Source organism: Arvicola amphibius, chromosome 10, assembly GCF_903992535.2.
Source record: "Arvicola amphibius chromosome 10, mArvAmp1.2, whole genome shotgun sequence".
NCBI lineage: Eukaryota > Metazoa > Chordata > Mammalia > Rodentia > Cricetidae > Arvicola > Arvicola amphibius.
The window spans coordinates 97587030-97607711 of NC_052056.1; the positions used below are offsets into that span (position 1 = coordinate 97587030).

Consider the following 20682-nt stretch of genomic DNA (forward strand, 5'->3'; position numbering starts at 1 on the left):
GTCCCCAGGGTCTTCAGGATGAAGCAAGCGACTCACACCTCACTCCACAAGCTCCTCCCGATCATCATCATCATCCCTGGAGGACCCGCCTCCCTCAGATACCATTGATGTCTCTTCTCCTACTACCCCTGGTGGTGAAAGCCATCACTTCAGAACCTATAACCACTGTGGTTAGCCCCTCTCTCTACCATCCTTCCAGACAATGGTCCATCTCCTGTCAGGCTCTGGGCATCTCCACATTCCCTTGCTGTCAAATGGGCAACTCTGCCAGCCACAATGCCCACCTCAGACCCTCTTTTCTTCGTTCCTGTAATGAGAAAGCTTGTTTCTGAACCTGATCCTGGTGCCTGATGCCAACCTCTGATATTCTGAGGCCACCACTGAGTATTTTACACCCTACGGGGTACTCCACCCGGAGTCAACAGGATGGATCTGTGCCGCCTCACTCTGTCCCCACCATATGGCCATTCGCTGCTCCCTCTAATGGTTGGTTGCTCAGCCCCAGGGCCTTAGCGCTTGCTGATCTGGAGTCCTGGCATGCCTAGAGTGTCATGTGTCCCCACCTGCCATCTGGAGGCCTGTGTTCTACCATTACTTAAACTACAGTCACAAAACAAATAGGGTTCCCTCTTTAAATCCATGTCCACCTCAGATCTCACCGAGAAATCCATTTCTCCACAAAAAAAAAAAAAAGTCTAAGGATGGAATTAAACAAGATCATAGATTATCTAAACAGACCCCCAAATCTGATGGGAATGTATCTGTAAAACCCAGGGAAGACGATATCAAGACAGGGAGAGGCCACGAGAAGATGGAGATAGAGATTGGAGTAACATACCTACAAGATGTACTGCGGGACACCAGAGCCACCAGTGGCAAGAAGGACCCTCCCCAGACCCCTGTGAGGAGCACAACCCTGTGACTCATATCCTCAAGAGTCCTGGCCTCCACAGCACTGAGGCTGCCTCAGAGATGCAGCCCTGGCTTAGGGAGAAACACAAGAGTACATGCTAGAGAGTTGCCTTCTCTGCCCTTACCCCCAGGGAGCACGTGAGTTCCAGGAAGCTCGTTCTTGCTCCAGCTGTGATCTGTCCTTCTTCATGTATGCCTCACCCCGATCTTAATAGTAGTCACCTTCCCTGAACCTCCTGAGAGGGGTCTCAGTTGTGGGGGAATGCTCAACCTGAACCTCAATTCTGCAAGGAGAAGTAGAGCCCAGAGGAGGTGAGCCACCCATTCTACCCATTCATGCCCCTTCCTCACCTTCCTGACCCCTCATAACTCTTTCAACAGCCCTACCCAGATCACTCCCAGAACCTTGAATGCCCCCCCCCACCATTCATCTCCAGCTCCATCAGGAGTCTTCTTAGTAGTACAAGATGGCAGGATGTCCTTCGTTTTTCTTAGAGAAGGCTGTGACCATCCCACAACCCATGGTGTCACCTCCTGTCCTCTATCAACTGCAGTCTGGAAATATTAAATGGAAATTTCTAGAACTGAAGAGTTCCTATGTTGTTTGTTGTTGTTGTTGTTGTTGTTGTTGTTGTTGTTTGATCATTTTTTACAGTGCTAGCAATGGACCCAGGGCTTGACACATGCTAAGTTAGCTCTCTACTACTAAGCCATGCTCCAGCCCCTCACTGGGGGATTCTAGGCAGGAGATCTACCACTGAGTCATACTCCAGCCTCTCACTGGGGGACTCTAAGCAGGTAATCAACTGTAGTGATATTTCATTTGTATTTTATTTTATTTTTTTTTTTTTTGGTTTTTCGAGACAGGGTTTCCCTGTAGTTTCTAGAGCCTGTCCTAGAACTAGCTCTTGTAGACCAGGCTGGCCTCGAACTCAGAGATCCGCCTGCCTCTGCCTCCCGAGTGCTGGGATTAAAGGCGTGCGCCACCACCCCACCACCGCCCGGCTTCATTTGTATTTTAATAGATAAAACTTGCCTGAAGATCAGAGAGTAAAACAGCCCCACTGGTCAGCCTTATAGACCAGGCAACGGTGGCACACAACTTTAATCCCAGTACCCTCACTAGTTTGCCATAGACCCAGGAGGTAGTGGTGCACACCTTTAACCCCCCAGCCCTAGGGAAGAATATAATATGCTCTCAGACACAGTCTTATTCTGAGATTCCTGGAGGCAGGGTCTCCATTTCTGACCGAAGTAGAGGTAAAAACCAATGGCTTGCTGTTTTGCTTTTCTGACCTTCAGGTTGAACCCCAATATCTGTCTCTGGGTTTTTATTAGTCATATTACAATCAACCACTGAGCCGTGCCTCTAGCCCTATGTTTGCTTTTATTTTGAAACAAGGTCTCACTACGTTGCCCATGCCGGTCTTGAACCCATAAGCCTCCAGCCTCAGCCTCTGGAATAGCTGGGGTTACTTCTCATCCTCTTCCCCACAACCCTCATGTCTTCTCTCAGCTCTTGAAATATCCCAAATCCAGAGCCCTTTCTGTGTCATCAATATGACAGAGTCTTCTACCAGATTGGAGGCCCACGGATTCCCCCAGTGCATCACTGGTGGGTGTGGAACTTGGTTGGTTGATTGATGGACTGGTTGCCTTCTCACCAATGCCTTCAAATTAAGAGTCCCAGACAGAACCCACCCAGTCAAAGGCTGAGACCACAGCTCCAAGATGCCCATCTTTAGATACACAGTATGTAGATCCTGGAAGATGACTGCAATGCCAGGCAAAGCCAAGGCTGGGAACCTTCCTGTGATTAAAATCTGCCATGACTTTAAAAAAAAAAAAAAGAGGCTAGCTATGAGAACTCAAGGTACCTTAGCTTCCTGCTGGCTATGAGGTTTGTAACAACCTAAGCTGCCCCTGGAAGAGCAGGATTAGGGGTGTGGCTCAGATAGAATGCTTGCTTTCAGAAGGCCCTGGGTTCCATCCCCAGAACCATGTAAAGCAGTGCACCTGAAATCCCAGTATTCAGAAGGTGGAGGAAGGAGAATCGGGAATTCAAGGGCAGCCTCCATTACATAGCAAATTCAGAGCCAACTTGCAATATACATGAGACCCGGTCTAAAACAAAAACAGAGCCCTAACGTGGAAAATTCCAGCTGACCTTTGTGGGAACTGGAGCATAGGAGACCTTGTCAAGCAGACCTGAGCAGGCATAGCTGCACCAGGGGTGCCAGGGCTCAGCCAAGCCCTGCCAGCACCGTCTAGAACTCCCAACCTCATCTGTCTGACATGTGACAGCTGAGGCCCCCTCCTCCCAGAGGTGGGTGCAACGGGCTACCTCCCTCTCTAAACAAAGGTTCCACATCTCCACCTATCGGCATGGCCAGGAGACGGAGCCCATCACCCACCCTGGCACTTCATCACCCTGACTGGCTGAATCTCAGTACCTCGGAGCAGTGGATCCTGAACGCCCAGCCAGGAAACCACAAAGAACGTTCACCGCAGTTCTACAAAGCTGTTTAAAAATATCTCTTACAGAATTTCCCGCAAGAAGACAGCAGGTGGGTGAGGCCCCTCCCCTCCCTCCAGACACTCCACTCTAACGATAGTACATTAAGTATGCGCATATATAAAATCGACACCACCGAGGGGAACCGGAGAGACGCCCGCCATCAAGAAGTTGCAGAAGATTCCTGGAAAAGGACAAGCAACCCGGGAGTGGGATCCAGGACAGACGTGGGCTTCCCTGGCTTCAGGAAAGGAGTGGTGTGCCCTGCAGAACCCCTGGCACACAATGGAGCCCAGAGCAGACCCCAGATGAGGACGGTAGGACCAAAAACCAGACCCTGGGCTGGCCCTCCACCGGCTCTGGCTCCACAGGCTCTCATTGCTTCTCTTGGCTTAGTTTTTATTATGGAAATGTTCAAGATAATATAAAAGTGTGACTCACCAAACACCCAGAGCCCAGACCTACCCAGAATCAAAGGAGACCCATTCCTCTTCCACTCCCCCTAAGTCACACACACCCGAAGAGAACCTAACACGCCACCATGTAATTTGAAGGAGCAACATGTCACGAGGAAAATGAAATTCAGCTTGCCAGTTTGTTGACATAAACAACATCGAAATAAATAATGTACTACAAAAACGATACCTCCACTACCACACACCCCCAAACCAGGCTTCGCGAGGAAGAATGGTTTATCCAGTGTGGCAGAGGTTTACGTCCAAGGATATCCAGCAGCACGACATCTAATGGGCAGCTCTTCCATGCTCCTGAGAGCCCTGTTCTGGATGGCCTCATGATCTTTATCACACACACACACACACACACACACGCATGCATGCACGCACGCACGCACACACACTACATTGGAAGGCAAAGATCTGAAGAAATCCCAGCAACAGTCAGGCCTGGTAGAACATGCCTGCCTGTCATCTCAGCACTGGGGAGGCTGAGGCAGAAAGACCATGAGTTTCAGGCCAACCTGAGCTGCACAGCAAGACCCTATCCCAAGAAACAAAACAGCAGGGTGGGGGGGGGGATATAGCTCTATTGGTAAAGTGTTTGTTTAGCATGCATGAGGAGCTGGATTTGATCCCCGGCTCCTCATAAACAGTGAATGATGGAAGACACCTATAATCCTAGCCCTCCACGGGGCCTGTTCTACATAGTGAGTTTCAGAACAGCCAGGGGTATGGAAAGAGACACTGTTTCAAAATCAAAAATAAAAAGCAAATAAACAAAAGAAATATACAGGTACAGACAGGGGCTCCAAAAACAAGTTATATTCTTGTAGGAAACATCGGGATTGCAGGACGCTCCAACCCTCCTACTCCATCCCATTCGTCCAGAGGAGTGAGTACCTGAGGGCAGCTGTGAGGGAAGCCTCCACCATGCCCACGGGATGAAGGCTGGACCTCCTGTCACTGAAAGGAGGCTGGCTCACCAGCCCTGTGGTATGAGTGCAGCCCCCAGCATTAGTGGCTGACTCATCTCTACATCCCGTGCCTTCCCCGCACAGTGAAACACGTTGTCTATGCCCATTCTCTACGGACCTATCACGTACCAGGCTTGGTGAGCCTATGTCCCACTCAGATCTTGGGGTTGAACTGTAGGTGGGGGCAGTGTGTACTCCACTGGTACTGGCTACCTCATCTCACGCAGAGCCTGATGCTCTAGAACCTCAGGCCAAGCAACGTCACACTGTCCTGTTGCCTTGACAACCAACCTCAGCATCTCTGAGCTGACTGCTATTCTCTTCTATCTCTCCCCGTCAGAATGAATCAACATTTAATCCTGGAAATACCTTGTACACTCAGATAGGTCATTGCTGAGGTGTGTGTGGGTGTGTGGGTGTGTGGACGCACGCGTGCATATGAGGAGGTCAGAAGACAACCTAAGCTCCTGCTCTCAGGTGCTGTTCACTGTTTTTTTCTGTTTGGGTTGAGACTGTGTCTCTCCCTGGCCTGGAATTCATCAAGCAGGCTAGGCAGGCTGCCCAGCAAAGCCAGCTGTCTCAGCCTCCTCCGTGCTGGATTGCAAAGGTCCATAACCAAAGGTTCTGGAAACTAAACTCAGGTCCTTACAGTTACAAGCACTTTTATCAATTGAGCTATCTCTCCAACCCTACTACTGGTCTTTTGCTGTTGTTTTGGTTTTATAATTGGTTTGTTTAGTTTGAGACAGGGTCTCATGCAGCCCAGGTTGGCCTCAGACTTACTATGTACTTCAGGTTGGCTTTGAACTCCTCCTGCCTCGGGCTGTGGACTGCCGGGATGACAGATGTGTGCTAGCCACCCAGTTTATCTGCGCAGGCAGAAGCTGTCGGTAACGATCCCCTCCACAGAAACCACCAAGCACACTCATTAGCCACTCCCACCTAGACCAGGACTCCTAGCAAGTTATGTCTTCCGTGGCCCGAGTGACAGGCTCTGGGCCTTTGCATTTATAAGAGATTAAAAATAACAACTGTGAACGATATAAATACAGCGCAAGGATGGAACTCCGAGAGTGAGTTCATTGATATGAAACCACTGTCCCTGCCTTGAATGGCAGATTTTCCTTTTCTGGAAACTTCATATCAGTGAAATCACTCACACACAGTCTCCTGTGCCTGTCTGGTTTCTGTCACAAAGTTTTGTGTTTCCAGAGTTCATCCATCATTATAGTCTATGGGTGCTTTCTTCCTTTCGGGGCTGACTAATATTCCACTATGCAGGTGTAACCACAGTTTGTTCGGTCCTCCGTCTACTGGTGAATCTTAGCTCTACTGAGCTAATACTGCTGCAAGCATCCATGCACAGAGAGATGTGTGTGATACCTGACTGCCTTCAGAGCTTCGGGTATTCTCTCAGATGCGGAGTGGCTGAGTCACGCATGCAATAAAAGGGGTTCCTTTTTAAAATTACATTCATTTTAACTTACTTTTATCACTTTTGAGAATGGCATTTACTTGTGGGGGAAGGAGTGTGCATACTGCAGCATATGTATGTGGGGGGGGGGGTCACAGGACAACGTGGGAGAGTTGGTTCTCTCCTTCCATCCCAGAGACTGAACTCAGGTCGTGAGGCTTGGCTGCAGTCACTTTTACCCACTGAGTAATCTTGCCGGCCCCATTCAATGTTCCACTTTTTGAGGAACTGCTGGACTCTTCTCCAGCAGTTATACTGTTTTATATCATGTTTTATATCAGTAACATTGTGAGGCGCCGATTCCTCTACCCTGTCACCAACATGTTACTTTCTGGTGTTTTCTTTTTAATACAGCTGACAGGAGTTGATCTTTGGACGCCTTGACTTTGTAAGAATGATGAGACTCAGATGTTGGTACGACCTGGGGCAGAGACAGAAGGTCCTGTCTGGACAAGACCCCAAGAATGCTATAGAATTGTCCCCAAAGGGACAAACCTGACACCTGGAACCAACGACCCTTAGCAAGGGAAGAAGTGGAGAGACACATGAATCTTCCCTATGTGGGGCTCCAAGCCGTGTGGCCGGTAACTCCTAGGAATGTTTAAAGGTCCAACTTAGAGCCACTTCCAGCAAGAAGATTTTATATGGCTCCCCTCATTCCTCTACCCACTTCTAAAGCATTCTTAGCCAAATGATTCATGGCTTTGAGACAGACAAAATGGCCTGAGTCTCTATGCGATTTTGTTTAGGAAGAGGTTACTATAACGGTGTTAAGAAACAGTTCTCATGGGTCAGCAAGGCAGATTAGTGCCTAAAGGGGCGTGCCACCAAGCCTGACAACCTGAGTTCAGTCCCTGGGACCTACATCTTTGAAGGAGAGAACCAATTCCTGCAAACTGTCCTCTGACCTCCATCTGTCTGGCTAGGTAAGCAGTTGTGTGAAACCCACCACTGTACCCAACCAGTCTTCCCTCAGTGAAGTCTTTTCTTAGCTACTCTGTTTTTGCTGTTGAATGCGGTGGGAACTAAACCCAGGGCTTCATGCTTGCCCAGAGGGCTTCATGCTTGCTGGGCATGTGCTCTGCCACAGAGTTCCATCCCTAGCCTTATGCACTCTTTCTACCTTGGTCACTGGGAGACCAGGCAGAGCTGGTAGTGACACAGAAGAGACAGTAACAGCTCCAGAGCGGAAGTGATGACCCAGGTAGTTCCAGGGGCAATAGTAGCAAAGGGATATCTGAAAAGCTTAGAGGCCAGGGGCAGGAATCAGGAAGCATGGGCTCCAGTCACAGAACTCTGAGGAATTGCTAAGGCTCAGAGGCTGAGGGTCCTGACACCCAGGACCCAAGAGCTCTAACATGCATACCCAAGGCCGGTTTAGCAGAGATACCAGCAGACACTGCTCTCTGGTGATACTGCCCTCTCCCCCCCTCCCCGTTGCAGCAACCGGTAGAGGTTGAGAGGGGATACAATAGCTGCTAAATGGAGAGGTTAAAGCCCAGATCAGAGAGCCACCAAGCATGAACACCTTAGAACCATCCCTGCTCTCGGTGTAGGGCTCTGAGACGCTGCCTCTGCCCACCCAGCCTCTAAGCTTTAGGTGCCCAAGAGCCCAGGATGGCTAGTCACCTTCCCACAATTCCAATCTAGGTAGAGCAGGACCCCCAGCCAACTCATTTGTACCAGTATGTGTGCTTTACTTTATTGTATAAGCCCCACTCTGTCTCAGAAACACAGTGTCAGACTACTGCAAACACCAGTGGAGAAAGTGAATGAATGAATGAATGAATGAATGAATGAACATTCGGCATCACATAAGCCTTCACAACACAAGCTACCACTCAAGCCATCCCTTTACCCTGTGATGAGGAGGATCAGGAATGAAGATGCAGGGGTCACAGTGGCCCCCCTGTAAGGGACTCCTGAAAGCCCTTCCAGGATGGGTGAGAATTCAAAAAAAAAAGTGTCACCTTAAATCAAGACATGGGTGGTAATGGCTGAGTCATAATGGCCTTGGTTATGTGATGGAGGCAGTGACAAATTCTGGTTTCATGGGTCCTTAGTGCGGCTGTGATGAGACAAATCACCATTGCCAGCTCCAATTGGAAACATTTAGATATTCATGGGTCTGTCTGTGCCTACCAGTGGCTCCTGGTACAGGACACAGTATGGCTCCACTCCCCTAAGTCCTCCCTTGGGGACCCTAGATACAAGCACACACCATCACAAACACATTACCAAGGCCTCACTCTCTAGGTGACACGACAGGTCCTGGCATCTCAACAGACAGGGGTCAAGCTGAGCAGGATACAGGTGCTCCAAAACATCAAAGCCACGGGTTTCTGGAATCATCAGGAGGAAAAGGGCGGGGCCAAGTGCCAGGCAATCTCTCCCAGCCTTGCCTCCTGCTTGGCCTCTGGCCAGTACCAGCATATTCTCCTGAAACCCCCATTCCCACTTAAGGATTCGGGACTGCCTCTGGCTTTTCAGACCACCCCCCTTCCTGTCTCCCGTTTTTACACTGAAACAGGACAGTGAAGGTCAAGGGTTAGAGCAGGCTTTCCCAGCCAAAGGAATTTTCCTAACAAGTGTGGGAACGAGTTTCCAGAAAGCTCCTTCAGAATTTACCCAGGAATGAAGTGGGGGGGGGGACTTCCCCATCCTGCCCCCAGGGACCAGTCCACTTCCTGGGCTCCAAATGATGTTCTCGGACTTAGCTGACCACAGTCTTCCTACATACCCAGGATAAAACCACAGACAAAGCAAACATACTGACCAGGCTGGACTCAGCAGAGGTTTTACCTTCCTGAAAGATGCCAGCGCACCCTTGGGGGTCATTCAGAATTCCTCAGTCCCACCAACTCCAGCTGCCTACTTCCCTGACCTGGGAGGGCATGATTCCACAGGGTCAGAGAGAAGCCATTCCTGAGGGGAGACATCCCAACTTCAAAGGGCATCCACCTGGACCAGGGAGAGCCTGGGGAGCCACTTGTGGGCAAGGTCCCAGAGGGGTTCTCCATAGAAGCTCAAGGCTATCAATTTGCACTCTGAAGCTGAGGTTTAAAGGAGGGGCTGAGGGTTTGAGGACTTGGGTCTCCTCAAATCCTACCAGGGTAGGCTAGTCACCGATTCTGGAAAGAATCCGGAGAACCTCTGGGAGATAGCATGGGAAGTTACAAGGGAATCAGCCCATGTGAGGAAACTGAGGACATAAGAGCAGGAAGCGTGTGTGTGTGTGTGTGTGTGTGTGTGTGTGTGTGTGTGTGTAAGGGGGGGCTAGACATTCAGCACTAAGAATAGAAAAGAAATACAATGCCTCAAGCATTTATGAAGCACCTACTGGATACCAATACTCACAGAGAAAACACAACGAAGATGCAGCTAGAGAAGAGGTTCCTGCCCCATCTTTGGAAGGAGTCAAGGGGTGTTTCTAGGAAGGAGTGATCTCTAAATGGACCCGAGTTCAGCTGTCACCTTGAAAAGAAGCGCCACGGGCAGGGGATACCCAACTAAGCAGTTCTGAGTCACACAGGGCCACCTCCTTTCTCCATCTGAGACACATGGAAAGTTTGTGGTTCTGATTCCCCACCTACCGGACCACGCTGGACAGATGACAGTCACTTAACCTCCTAAGAGACAGGTTTGGTTGCTCGGAGTGCCATCCTTGCTTCAATGTGTAATGAGTGTGTGAGTAAGCATGTGTGGTGTGTGTGTGTGTGTGTGTGTGTGATGTGTGCATGTGTTGGGGAGGAAACCCAGGGCTTTCAGCTTCTGATTTTAATGTTTCTCATTTGTTTTATTCTGCTTTGGGGGAAGAGATAGGATCTTTCTATGTAACCCAGGTTAGACTCAAACTTGAAGCAACTCTCCTGCCTCAACTTCTCAGAAATAGGAATTGCAGAAATGTGCCAAAATGGTCTAGCATGTCTGTACTCTGCTTTGCTATTCTTCTCTATCCTGACTTCTCAGGTTACCCTCAGAGGCTTGTCAGTGTCTCCCTTCTATATGGAATTTAACTCAGAAATAGGGTATTTGGAGCTTCTGAGCTGAGGGATGAGTCTTTGGAGTGGTAATACCTGAGCATATCAACGAGCTTGTGCAAAATCTGTAAGACTGTTAATAGTAAAAATGAGGGCTGGCTAAGGATGTAGCTACACTGTGCAACAGTTTCCTAGGGTCCCCCAGTGAGGGGTTGGGGTGTGGCTCAATGGTAGAGCCCCTGCCTAGAATTCCCCAGGGAGGGGCTGGGGTGTGACTCAGTGATAGAGCACCTGCCTAGAATCCCCCAGTGAGGGGCTGGGGTGTGGCTCAGTGGTAGAGCACCTGCCTAGAATCCCTCAGTGAGAGGCTTGGGTGTGGCTCAGTGGTAGAGCCCCTGCCTAGAATCCCCCAGTAAGGGGCTGGAAGTGTGACTGAGTTCTGTCCCCGGTATGCACATAACAAGCCAGATGTAAAGGCACATGTTTATAATCCCAGTGCTAGGAAGTGGAGGACAGGAAGATCCCAGGGCTCACTGGCCAGCCACCTTAGCCGAATCTGAAACTCTAGGTCTCAGTGAAGAGACTCTGTCTCAAAAACTAATGTAAGAAAGAATACTTGAGGCTGAACTCTGACTACCACAGGCATGTGCACCCACACACACATAAAAAAATAAAATTAAAAATTAAAACAAAATAGGGGCTAATAAGGGGTCAGCCAGTGAAGTGCTTACTGTACAAGCCCGGAAACATGAGTTTGATCCTCGGAACCCACATAAAGATGAAAGGAGATAAGAACATGGGAACAAAGTCACAAAACCAGAGATGATGAAGGAAAATAAATGGGAGACTTAAACCAATCGTATCAATTACATTAAATCTATGGCTGGCTATAAATGAGGTAATGCATATATATGTACACATGTATATGCCTATATAGTAATGAACAGGACTTATTATTTAAATTGTAGGTAATATTAACGCATCAGCTCAATGGTAGACATTATTGTATTAGACTTAAAAACCTGAAGTCAAGCCAGGGGTAGTAGTATTCCACCCAAAATCCTAGCACCTGAGAGGCTGAGGCAGGAGGATCATGTGTTCTAGTAAAAACTAGAAATGGGAGCTGGGCGGCGGTGGCGCACGCCTTTAATCCCAGCACTCGGGAGGCAGAGGCAGGCGGATCTCTGTGAGTTCGAGACCAGCCTGGTCTACAAGAGCTAGTTCCAGGACAGGCTCCAAAGCTACAGAGAAACCCTGTCTCGAAAAACCAAAAAAAAAAAAAAAAAAAAAAAAAAAAACCTAGAAATGGGGATGTGACTCAGCTGGCAGAAGTCTCGCATACATTGAGTCCTGGGTTTGATCCCCAGCACCACATAATACAGGGTGATGGTGGAAGTCACCAACCATCTCAGCATTCAGGAGGTGGAGGCAGGAGGATCGGAAGTTCAAGGTTATCTATCCTCAGCCACAGAGTACACGTGAGAACAGCAATGGCTATAAGAAACACTGTCTCAATATATAAAGATAGAGAGACGGAGATAGAAGATAGATAAATAGAAGATAGATAGATAGATAGATAGATAGATAGATAGATAGATAGACAGACAGACAGACAAATTTAACTAAAGAAAGGGGAGAAAAACACACAAGTGATGTTGGGGGTCTCAATGATCCTTGTTATGGACAGAGGATCAGAAAACTAGCAAGAATGCAAAATGGGGCTAGGGAGATGGCTCAGTCAGTAAAGGTGCTTGCTGGCACACCTAATGGCCCAGGTTCTAGTCCTGCAACCCGTATGGTGGAAGAGAGCCAGCTTCTACAAATTGTCCACTGACATCCACAACTATATCATGCATAGCACTTGAGCCCACACACACACATGCACACACACACAAAATAAATTTTAAAATATAATAAAAAGGTTTTAAATCTAGGTGTGGTAGTTGCATACCTCTAATCCCAGCACTGGCAAGGCAGAGGCAAGTGGATCTCTGTGAATTCAAGGCCAGTCTGATTTATATAGTGAGTTCCAGGACAGCCAGAACTGCACAGTGAGACTCAGTCTTAAAAATTTTTAATTTCAAAAAAATAGCACAAAGTGCCACGACCCTGAACTCTGAGGACTGCACAGTGCTCCACCTGGCCTCCTCGGGAGCACGGGGAGGAGTCACCAAAGCAACACTATGATTAGCCAGAAAGCATAATGAACTGAATTGAAAAGGTGTGGAGTCATTCAGCACTCTTGGACCACAATGAAGCCAGGCCTGAATAACAAAGATCTCTGGAAAGTCGCCAGACATTGCAAAAATTAAACAAGAAAAAGCCTAACAAATGAAACAAAGATTAAGTCTCTAGAGAGATGGAAACTATCTTAAGCTGAGTAAAGCAAGGAAGAAGAAATCTCCAGGATCAAGATGTGTAGAATAATGCCAAAACAGGAAATGTGCAGACTTCAATGTTTCCTTTTAAAAAAAATTAAAGTACTATTTTGACATTTCACCTTAAGAAGCTTTGAAAAGGATATAGCCCAATACAACAGAAAGAAGGAAATCATAAAAAATAAGAGCAAACTCAACAACATTAAATTAAAAAAAAAAAGCCAGGTGGTGGTGGCACACACCTTTAATTCCGGCACTTGGGAGGCAGAGGCAGGCGGATCTCAGTGAGTTCGAGACCAGCCTGGTCTACAAAGCGAATTCCAGGACAGCTAGGGCTGTTACACAGAGAAACCCTGTCTTGAAAAACAAATAAATAATAAATTTAACAAGGCTCTAGAGAGTGGGTGTACTTCCTGGAAAAGAGCACTCAAGGGGCTAGAGCAATGGCTCAGTGGTTAAGAGCACTGGCTGCTCCTGCAGTCAATCCAGGTTCAGTCCCCAGCACTACGTGGCCGCCCAGTCATCCGTAACTCCAGTTCCAAGGGATCCAACGCCCTTTTCTGGCCTCCAAGGATACCTGGCATGCACGTGGTGCACAGACATACATGCAGGCAAAACACTTGTACACATAAAGTAAACTTTGAAAGGAAAAAAATATTAGAACTGATAATCCTCTAGACAGGCTGATTAATAACAACAAAAAGGCACTAATTACCGATATCAAGTATTAAGTGTGGGGGGAGCGGAAGTTAAATGCGGTTGTGAGCCACCTGACGTGAATGCCGCTCTTCGGGAGGATTAGAGTTTCATTCCCAACATCCACATCAGGGGGCTCACAATAGCCTTTAACGTCAGCTCCAGCGGATTCAGCACCCTCCTCTGGCCTCCACAGTCTGCCAATGGCATCTGCACACACATGCACAATACGCATGAATAAAAAACAAGTAAGTAAAAATTACCGTTTCACAACGGATGAAACCCTGGCCCAGCAAGATGGCTGACTGGATAAAGGTACTTGGTGTACAAGCCTGGTAACCCGAGTGCTATCCCGGAACCTACACACGCTGGTTGATTTTACCTACTGACTTGACATAGCTTAAAATCACCTGGAAAAAGTCTCAGCGAGGACTTGCCCAGATCAGGTTGGCCTGTGTTGATTTTGCTATTTTAGGCAGGGAAAGACACACCCATTGTGGGTGGTACCATTCTCTGGATTTAGGTCAGTGGTTCTCAACCTTCCTAATACTGTGAACCTTTAATACAGTTCCTCCTGTTGTGGTCCAACCATAGTGTTATTGTCATTGCTACTTCATAACTTTAATTTTGCTACTGTTATGAATAGTAACGTGTATCTGTGTTTTCTGATGGTCTTAGGTGACCCCTGTGAAAGGACCGTCTGACTCCCCCCGAAAGGGGTCCAGACCCACAGGTTGGGAACCACTAGTTTAGGTCAGTAGAGAGGACAGGTGACCTGGGGGAAGCATGCCTTTAATCCCAGCACTCAGGAGGCAGATGCAGGCAGATCTCTGTGAGTTTGAGGCTAACCTAGTGTACAGAGCAAGTTTTAGGACAGTCTCCAAAGCTACACAGAGAAACTCTGTGTCGAAAAACAAAAAACAAAATGAAACAAAAAAAAAGCCTTTAATCCCAGTACTCAGTAGTAAGAGAAGAGAGATGTCTGTGAGTTCAGCCTGGTCTAGGTAGTGGAGTTCCAGGCCGGCCAGAACTACATGGTGTAGAGAAAGCTAGCTGAGCACTAAACATGCATGTATTCATTTTTTTTCTCTGCTCCTGGGTGTGATAAAACTAACCACCCTTCCATCTCTGCATAGGCGCATGCGCACACACAAACACACACACACACACACACACACACACACACACTCACTCACACCAAATACTGAGCAATCACACACTGAGCAATCATTGGAAGGGATGTCCCCACAGAACAGATGACAAGTAGAAAACCACACAAAATATGAAACTGCCACAGCCACATGGCCACACACAAAATCTAAAGATTGTTTTTAAATAACACAAGAGGGAATGGTGGGGGGTGGCTCGGTTAGTAAGAGCGCTAGCTTTGAAAGCCTTGGATTCCGTATTTGAATCCCTACCACCCACGGAAAAAACTGGCTGTTGCTGGGTGTGGTGGTTCAAAACCAACATTCAGAAGGCAGAGGCAGGTGGATCTCTGAGTTTGAGTCCAGCCTGGTCTACAAATCAAGTTCTAGGACAGCCAGGGCTAGACAGAGAAGCCAAATCTTGAAAAACAAAAACAAAAAACAAGCAAGCTGAGTGGGATGATGGGCACACCTGTAACCCCAGTTCTGAGGCTTGCTAGCTCCAGGGTGAGTGGAAGCCCCTGCCTCATGGGACTAAGGTAGAGAGTGATGAAGAAGGACACCCTACATCTGGTGGAGAAAACATGTGGATCTACACCATAAGAAACACACATATAAACAAGATTAAATAACACCTGGGGTGGAGGTGGGAGACTTTAGAGGGTTTTATATCTTCTCTTCAGCTCTGAACTTATTTTTTTTCCTTTATAGACATGGATGATTTTATTTTCTGTTTTGGTTTGTGTTGTGATATTTTCGTGACAGGGTCTCCTGTGTAGCCCAGGCTGACCTTGATTTCCTGGTCCTCCTGCTTCAGCTTCCTGAGTACCAGATGACAGGCATGTACCATCAAGCCAGACTCATGAATTCTTTTCTTTCTTTCTTCCTTCCTTCCTTCCTTCCTTCCTTCCTTCCTTCCTTCCTTCCTTTCTTTCTTTCTTTTTGTTTCTTGAGGCAGGGTTTCTCTGTGTAGCTTTGGAGCCCATCCTGAAACTCATTCTATAGACCACGCTGGCCTCGAATTCACAGAGATCCACCTGCCTCTGCCTCCCAAGTGCTGGGATTAAAGGCGTGTGCCACCACCGCCCAGCTCATGAATTCTTTGTAGATGTTTTTGGAGGTGCTGGGAAGATGGCCCAGGCAGTCAGTGCTATGGCTAAAGCATGAGAGCCTGCGGGTAGATCCCCAGCACAGCTGTCAACCCAGCTCTAAGGAGGCAGAGGTGGGCAAATGCCTGGAGCTCAAGAACTAGGGAGCCTAGCTGAATGGGTGAGAAACCCTGTGTAGACACACCAAGGAAGACATCAAACATGACCTCTGACCTCCACACACAGGCATAGGCACCCGTGTGCACAGGTGCACATGAACACACACACGCACACACATATTACACACACATACAAATTAATTAAATAATACTTTAAATATAATTTTAAGTGTTTAGGGAGTTGACTCGGTGGTTAAGAGCACTTAGACTGCTCTTATACAGAGAACCACAGTTCTGTTTCCAGCACCCACATTGGGTGGCTCACAAATGCCTGAAAACTCCAATCCCAAGGTATTCAGCGCCCTCTTCTGGCCTCCAAAGTCATCTTCACTTGTGTAGCATACACTTGCAGACACACATACATAGTTAACAACAGCAATAAAAATAAATCTTTAAAAAAAGTTTTGATAGGTTATGCCCATTGACCAAGTGCTATTTACTAGCTTGTTTTCAGAATGGGGGCAGAGCCAAGGCTTTTCACAGCCAACACTCCTATGAGCCCAGCTCCCCGCCTTCAGTATGAACCCCGTGGGTGGCGCGCTTCCCTCAAGGCTGGTCCTGCACCCTTTATCGCACCTGCACATCCACACCATGTGCATCACCTCCCCCGTCCCACCTGTGCTTCACCTGCCCCACCTCCGGCCCAGGGAACCTACCAAGAGTACCGGGGTCACTCACCTTCTCCAGCTTCTCAAAGTGCTCTCGAAGGAACCGCAGCGGCCGGTCAGGCTTGGCAACACAGAGGTGCACGATGCATTCTTTGAGTACCTGCTGGATGCCATGTTTCTGCACGTACATCTCACATCCTTTCAGAGAGTCCTCGTCCTCCGAGTGGAAGCAGGATGGGGAGGCCATGGTCAGAATGTCTTCTACGGTCCTGTGAAGGAAAACTAAATCAGCTTTAGGAGGAGCCGGGGCAGCCAGACTGGTCTGCTGGTCTGCTTTATGAAGTACATGTGGGCTGGGCCTGGTGGGGCAAGCCTGTCATCTCAGCTACTCAGAAAACTAGGGAGGAGGATCGTGAGTTCAAGGCTCACCTGAACAGGATCAGCCTATACAACTTAGTGAGAACCTGTCTCAAAGGAAAAAAAGACAAAGAAGGCTGGGGAAGGGCTGGGGGATGTGGCTTAGTTGGTGAGTACTTGCCTAGCATGCAGGTTTCATCGCCAGGAGCAAAGAAATCCTCTCTGGTGATGCATGCCTGTAACCCTGATCCTACTCAGGAGGTAGAAACATGAAGATAAGGAGTTTAAAGCCAGCCTGGTCTGCATACAACTTTGTCTTTTAAAAGGGGGGGCGGGCACTGAGAGGATGGCTCATTGAATAAAACACTTGCGGCCCATGCACAAGGAGAGAAAGTCCGATCTCTAGCACCCGCGAAAATGCCAGGTGGGCTTGGTGGCCTACAATCCCCGTGTGTGGGAAGTGAACCCAAGAGATCCCAGGGGCAAGCTGGCTACCTAGACTAGCTGAACTAGTGAGCTCTGAGTTCAAGGAGGAAACCCTGCCTCAATACATAATGTGGAGAGTGATCACTGAAGTCACCCAACATCAACCATGGGCCTTCTACACATGAACATGCATTATATGCATCTGGGACACACATGTGAACATGCATAGGCATGTACACACACACACACACACAACTGAATTTTCAAAAAACCCAGAGGGTTGCACATCAGCGGTAGAGGGCCTGCCCAGCGGGTACGATGTTTTGCTAATGATTAGGCCCAGTGAAGGGTGTGTGACACCAGAAACCATGTTTGTCAAAGGCCTTTCTCTGATGAGTGGGTTCAGCCCTTCCTTACCTCTGAACAAATTCTTGCAGAGATGGAAAAAGATCAAGTACAATTTGTATACGGTACGCTCTCCTTTTCTGGGTAATTTGAAGTGGAATAAGTTGGATGTCAGGCGCCCCCACTATGGGGACCATGCTGTCGGATGGTTTCATTTTCATCCACCCCCTCCCCCTTTTTAAGGACACCGATGTGGAATATAGATGTTGTCACGATCTAAGGCCACAGCGGGGGCAGTTGGGGCGGGAGGGGGAGGTGCTGTCAAAGGATTGAGGTGACTTGTTTCATGGGGAAAGGAAAAGGGGTAAGGAAAACAATGGAACCGAGCTGGGGGCAGTGGGAGGGGTCTTGGAAGACAGTAACAGAGACCCAAAGGCTCTAGAACGCATCAGTGTGTGCCCTGCGCAGGGTTGAGTCACAATGTCCAGATCACCGCCCCGCCCCGCCTCGCACGGATTGGAATCACCCAGCCTACAGGCCTCAGGGTTTGAAGGGTCCCCATGCTAGCGAGGTACACCTGGTTTCGGCAGGATGGGGATTCTTTCCCACTCCCACCCCGTGACCCCGTCCCCGGACCCTAAGCCCACTAGAGGAACAATTGGAGATGCCCCGAGATGGTGGTGGGTGCAGGGCACCCCCAGATCGTGGTAGGTGCGGGTTGACCCCAGATCCTAGCGGTACAAGCCACCCGCCCGACCCTGTCCTGGGCGCTTGCGCAAGGGCCTGGCTCCACCTCGGACACCAGCAGCCCCACCACCATCACCATTCGGGTGGCCCTGCGGCCGATCCTGTCGCTCCCCAAATCCCTCCTATCCCTGTGAGTCCCCCAGTTCCCGCCGAGACCCAGCTCTGGGTAGGGCTAGATCCCCGTGCAGACCCCACCCCAGCTTGCGTACCTGTAGATGCGCGGTGCCCGAGGCCAGAAGCAGCTGCGCGGGGACGCGGGGACGGCGAGCGGGTCTCCGCACTGCAGCGGCGCCGCCCTCCGCCCGCCCCCGCTGCGCGCCGCCGGCCGCCAAGCCCCGCGCACCGCGCCCGCGCGGGTCGCCCACCGACCGCTGCCCTCCCCAGGGCCCGTCCCAATGCTATTTATGAATAGCGACGACACACCGGAGCCCCGTCGCGCAGGCCCCGCGCTACCGCCAAGACCTTCTGCCACCCTAACCCTCTCCTAAGCTCGTCCAACCTGGCTGTTGCAGCTAGCTCCTCTGGGGCCCAGATGCTCTCTCTGTTCAGTGTACACCACCCTGCTCTGTCTGAGCTGTCACCCTGGAGGGGAGGGAGGGAGTCGCATTCAGTGCCTGCCCACTCTAAAGCCGAGGCCTGTAGCAAAAATTAGCTTCCACCCATTCTGTTCTGCGCCATCTGCTCCTGTGGGGACAGAGTCCATCTTCTCAGTGATCTACGCGCAGGAGAAAGGATGAGGCTCGCAGGTACTGTCTATAGTCACCTGTCCACCACCCATCCGCTCACTCGCTTGTCCACACTCACGGGCTCATTCTTCCACTCACCTGTCGCCTCACTCACTCCTTCATACACACCCGTTTCCACATCTAGGCTTCCATTCACCTACCCCACCCCCACACTCATCTCTCTACATTCACCTGCTCCCCACATTTGTTCCTCCGCGTGCCTGTCCACATTCCCTAGCTTACAGCTATACCCCATCGCTCAGCCGCCTGCTACCTCTCGCCTCATTCGCCAGGCCACCCTCCCATGACACAGGCGTCCTCCACGGGGCCACCACCGTGCTCTCAGCAGGTTTGAAGGTCACGGTTCTTCCTTCAAACCTGCAGGTGAACTGGTGCAATAAGGGCTTCCTGGCCTGAAACAGGCTCTAAAACTTTGTGGCGTGCATGGGTACAGCTCAGGTTCCCATCACAGCTCTGTGGTGACACCCACGTGTGACCCCAGCACATGGGATGTCATCCTTGCCTACAATAACAAGTTTGAAGCTACCCTGGGCTGTATGAGAGTCTGTCTCAAATCAAATCTAAAGTTAAGTTGATAATAAAAATAATAAAAAATAAAACAAGAATATATAATAAAATGAACAAAAAGGAGATGCAGCTCCCACATCCCCAACGTTTCCCTCCAGCTTGCCTCCCAACTGTCCACGTGACAGGCACACACTTATGGTGGGCACACCTATTAGGAAGGGGTCTTTTTTTCAAGAATTTAAGTACCATCTTACCAGAACCAAAACTTGCCTCCCATAAGTAACTCATGCTCTTGAAACTGTGTGGAATTGCTAGAGAGCAGCAATGGATGGGCATAGCCTGCCTTCTACATCACTGCCCATTTCTCTCTCCTGCCCCAACTCCTCCTGGCTTCTGCAGGGAACATTAAGCAAAGTCAGCAAAAAAAGAGCCTTTTTTTTTTTAACCCTGGTACTTGGGCTGTGGACTTGAATGCTCCAGAGCTGCTCCCTTTCCTCTCCCTTCTTCCCACTGTCTTTTTTTTTTTTCTCTCTTTTTAAAAAATACTAAATTCAAGACCCAGTCTGGTCTCAAAATCAATAAGGATGGCCTTGAACTCCTGAATTTTTTTTTTTAACCTCTACCTCTTAAGCGCTGGGTTTATAGACATGCATCACATGCTTAGATAAGGGCTGGGTTTTCTCTACTGGGGACCCCCTCAACCCCAAGGTTTTCTGGAGTTCCCTGTAGAGAACACCCTTCATGGTGTTCCTTGGAATAAGAAAGGTGACCAGTAAACCTCAAGAACAGTCCTCAAGTCACAAGGCACCCACACTAAAGGACTTCGACTGAGGTGTGCCACCTCAGATGCAAGTCCCCTTGGACTGTGAGTGTCCTTTCACAACAAGAATCTTCTGGGTCAGGGGCTGGCCAATGGAATGTATGAAATCAACCAGAAACTGGTCCCTGGGCCTTACAGCAATGTCCTCTGCTATGCCACATTATGAAGGCAGCTCCTGCCATCCTCAGATATTTCTGGAATGCTCTAGTAACCTATTTCAGGAACCCCAACTCCTTGAGGTATTCCTCCCAATGCTGCTTCATGTGCCCTTCCTGTGATGCTGGGAATAGAACCCAAGGGGATACCTGTGGTTCCCTGGCCAAT

The 20682-nt window shown here is 49.1% G+C and overlaps 1 protein-coding gene across 1 annotated transcript in view; it reads right to left on the reverse strand.

Moving 5' to 3' along the window:
* Prkar1b (protein kinase cAMP-dependent type I regulatory subunit beta) overlaps positions 1–16657 on the reverse strand; it is a 114052-nt gene extending 97395 nt beyond the window's left edge. The window contains exon 1 of the mRNA XM_038346098.1: positions 16481–16657. Coding sequence (XP_038202026.1) covers positions 16481–16657 — 177 coding nt within the window. The remainder of the gene's footprint in view (positions 1–16480) is intronic.
* Positions 16658–20682: the final 4025 nt, after the last annotated feature.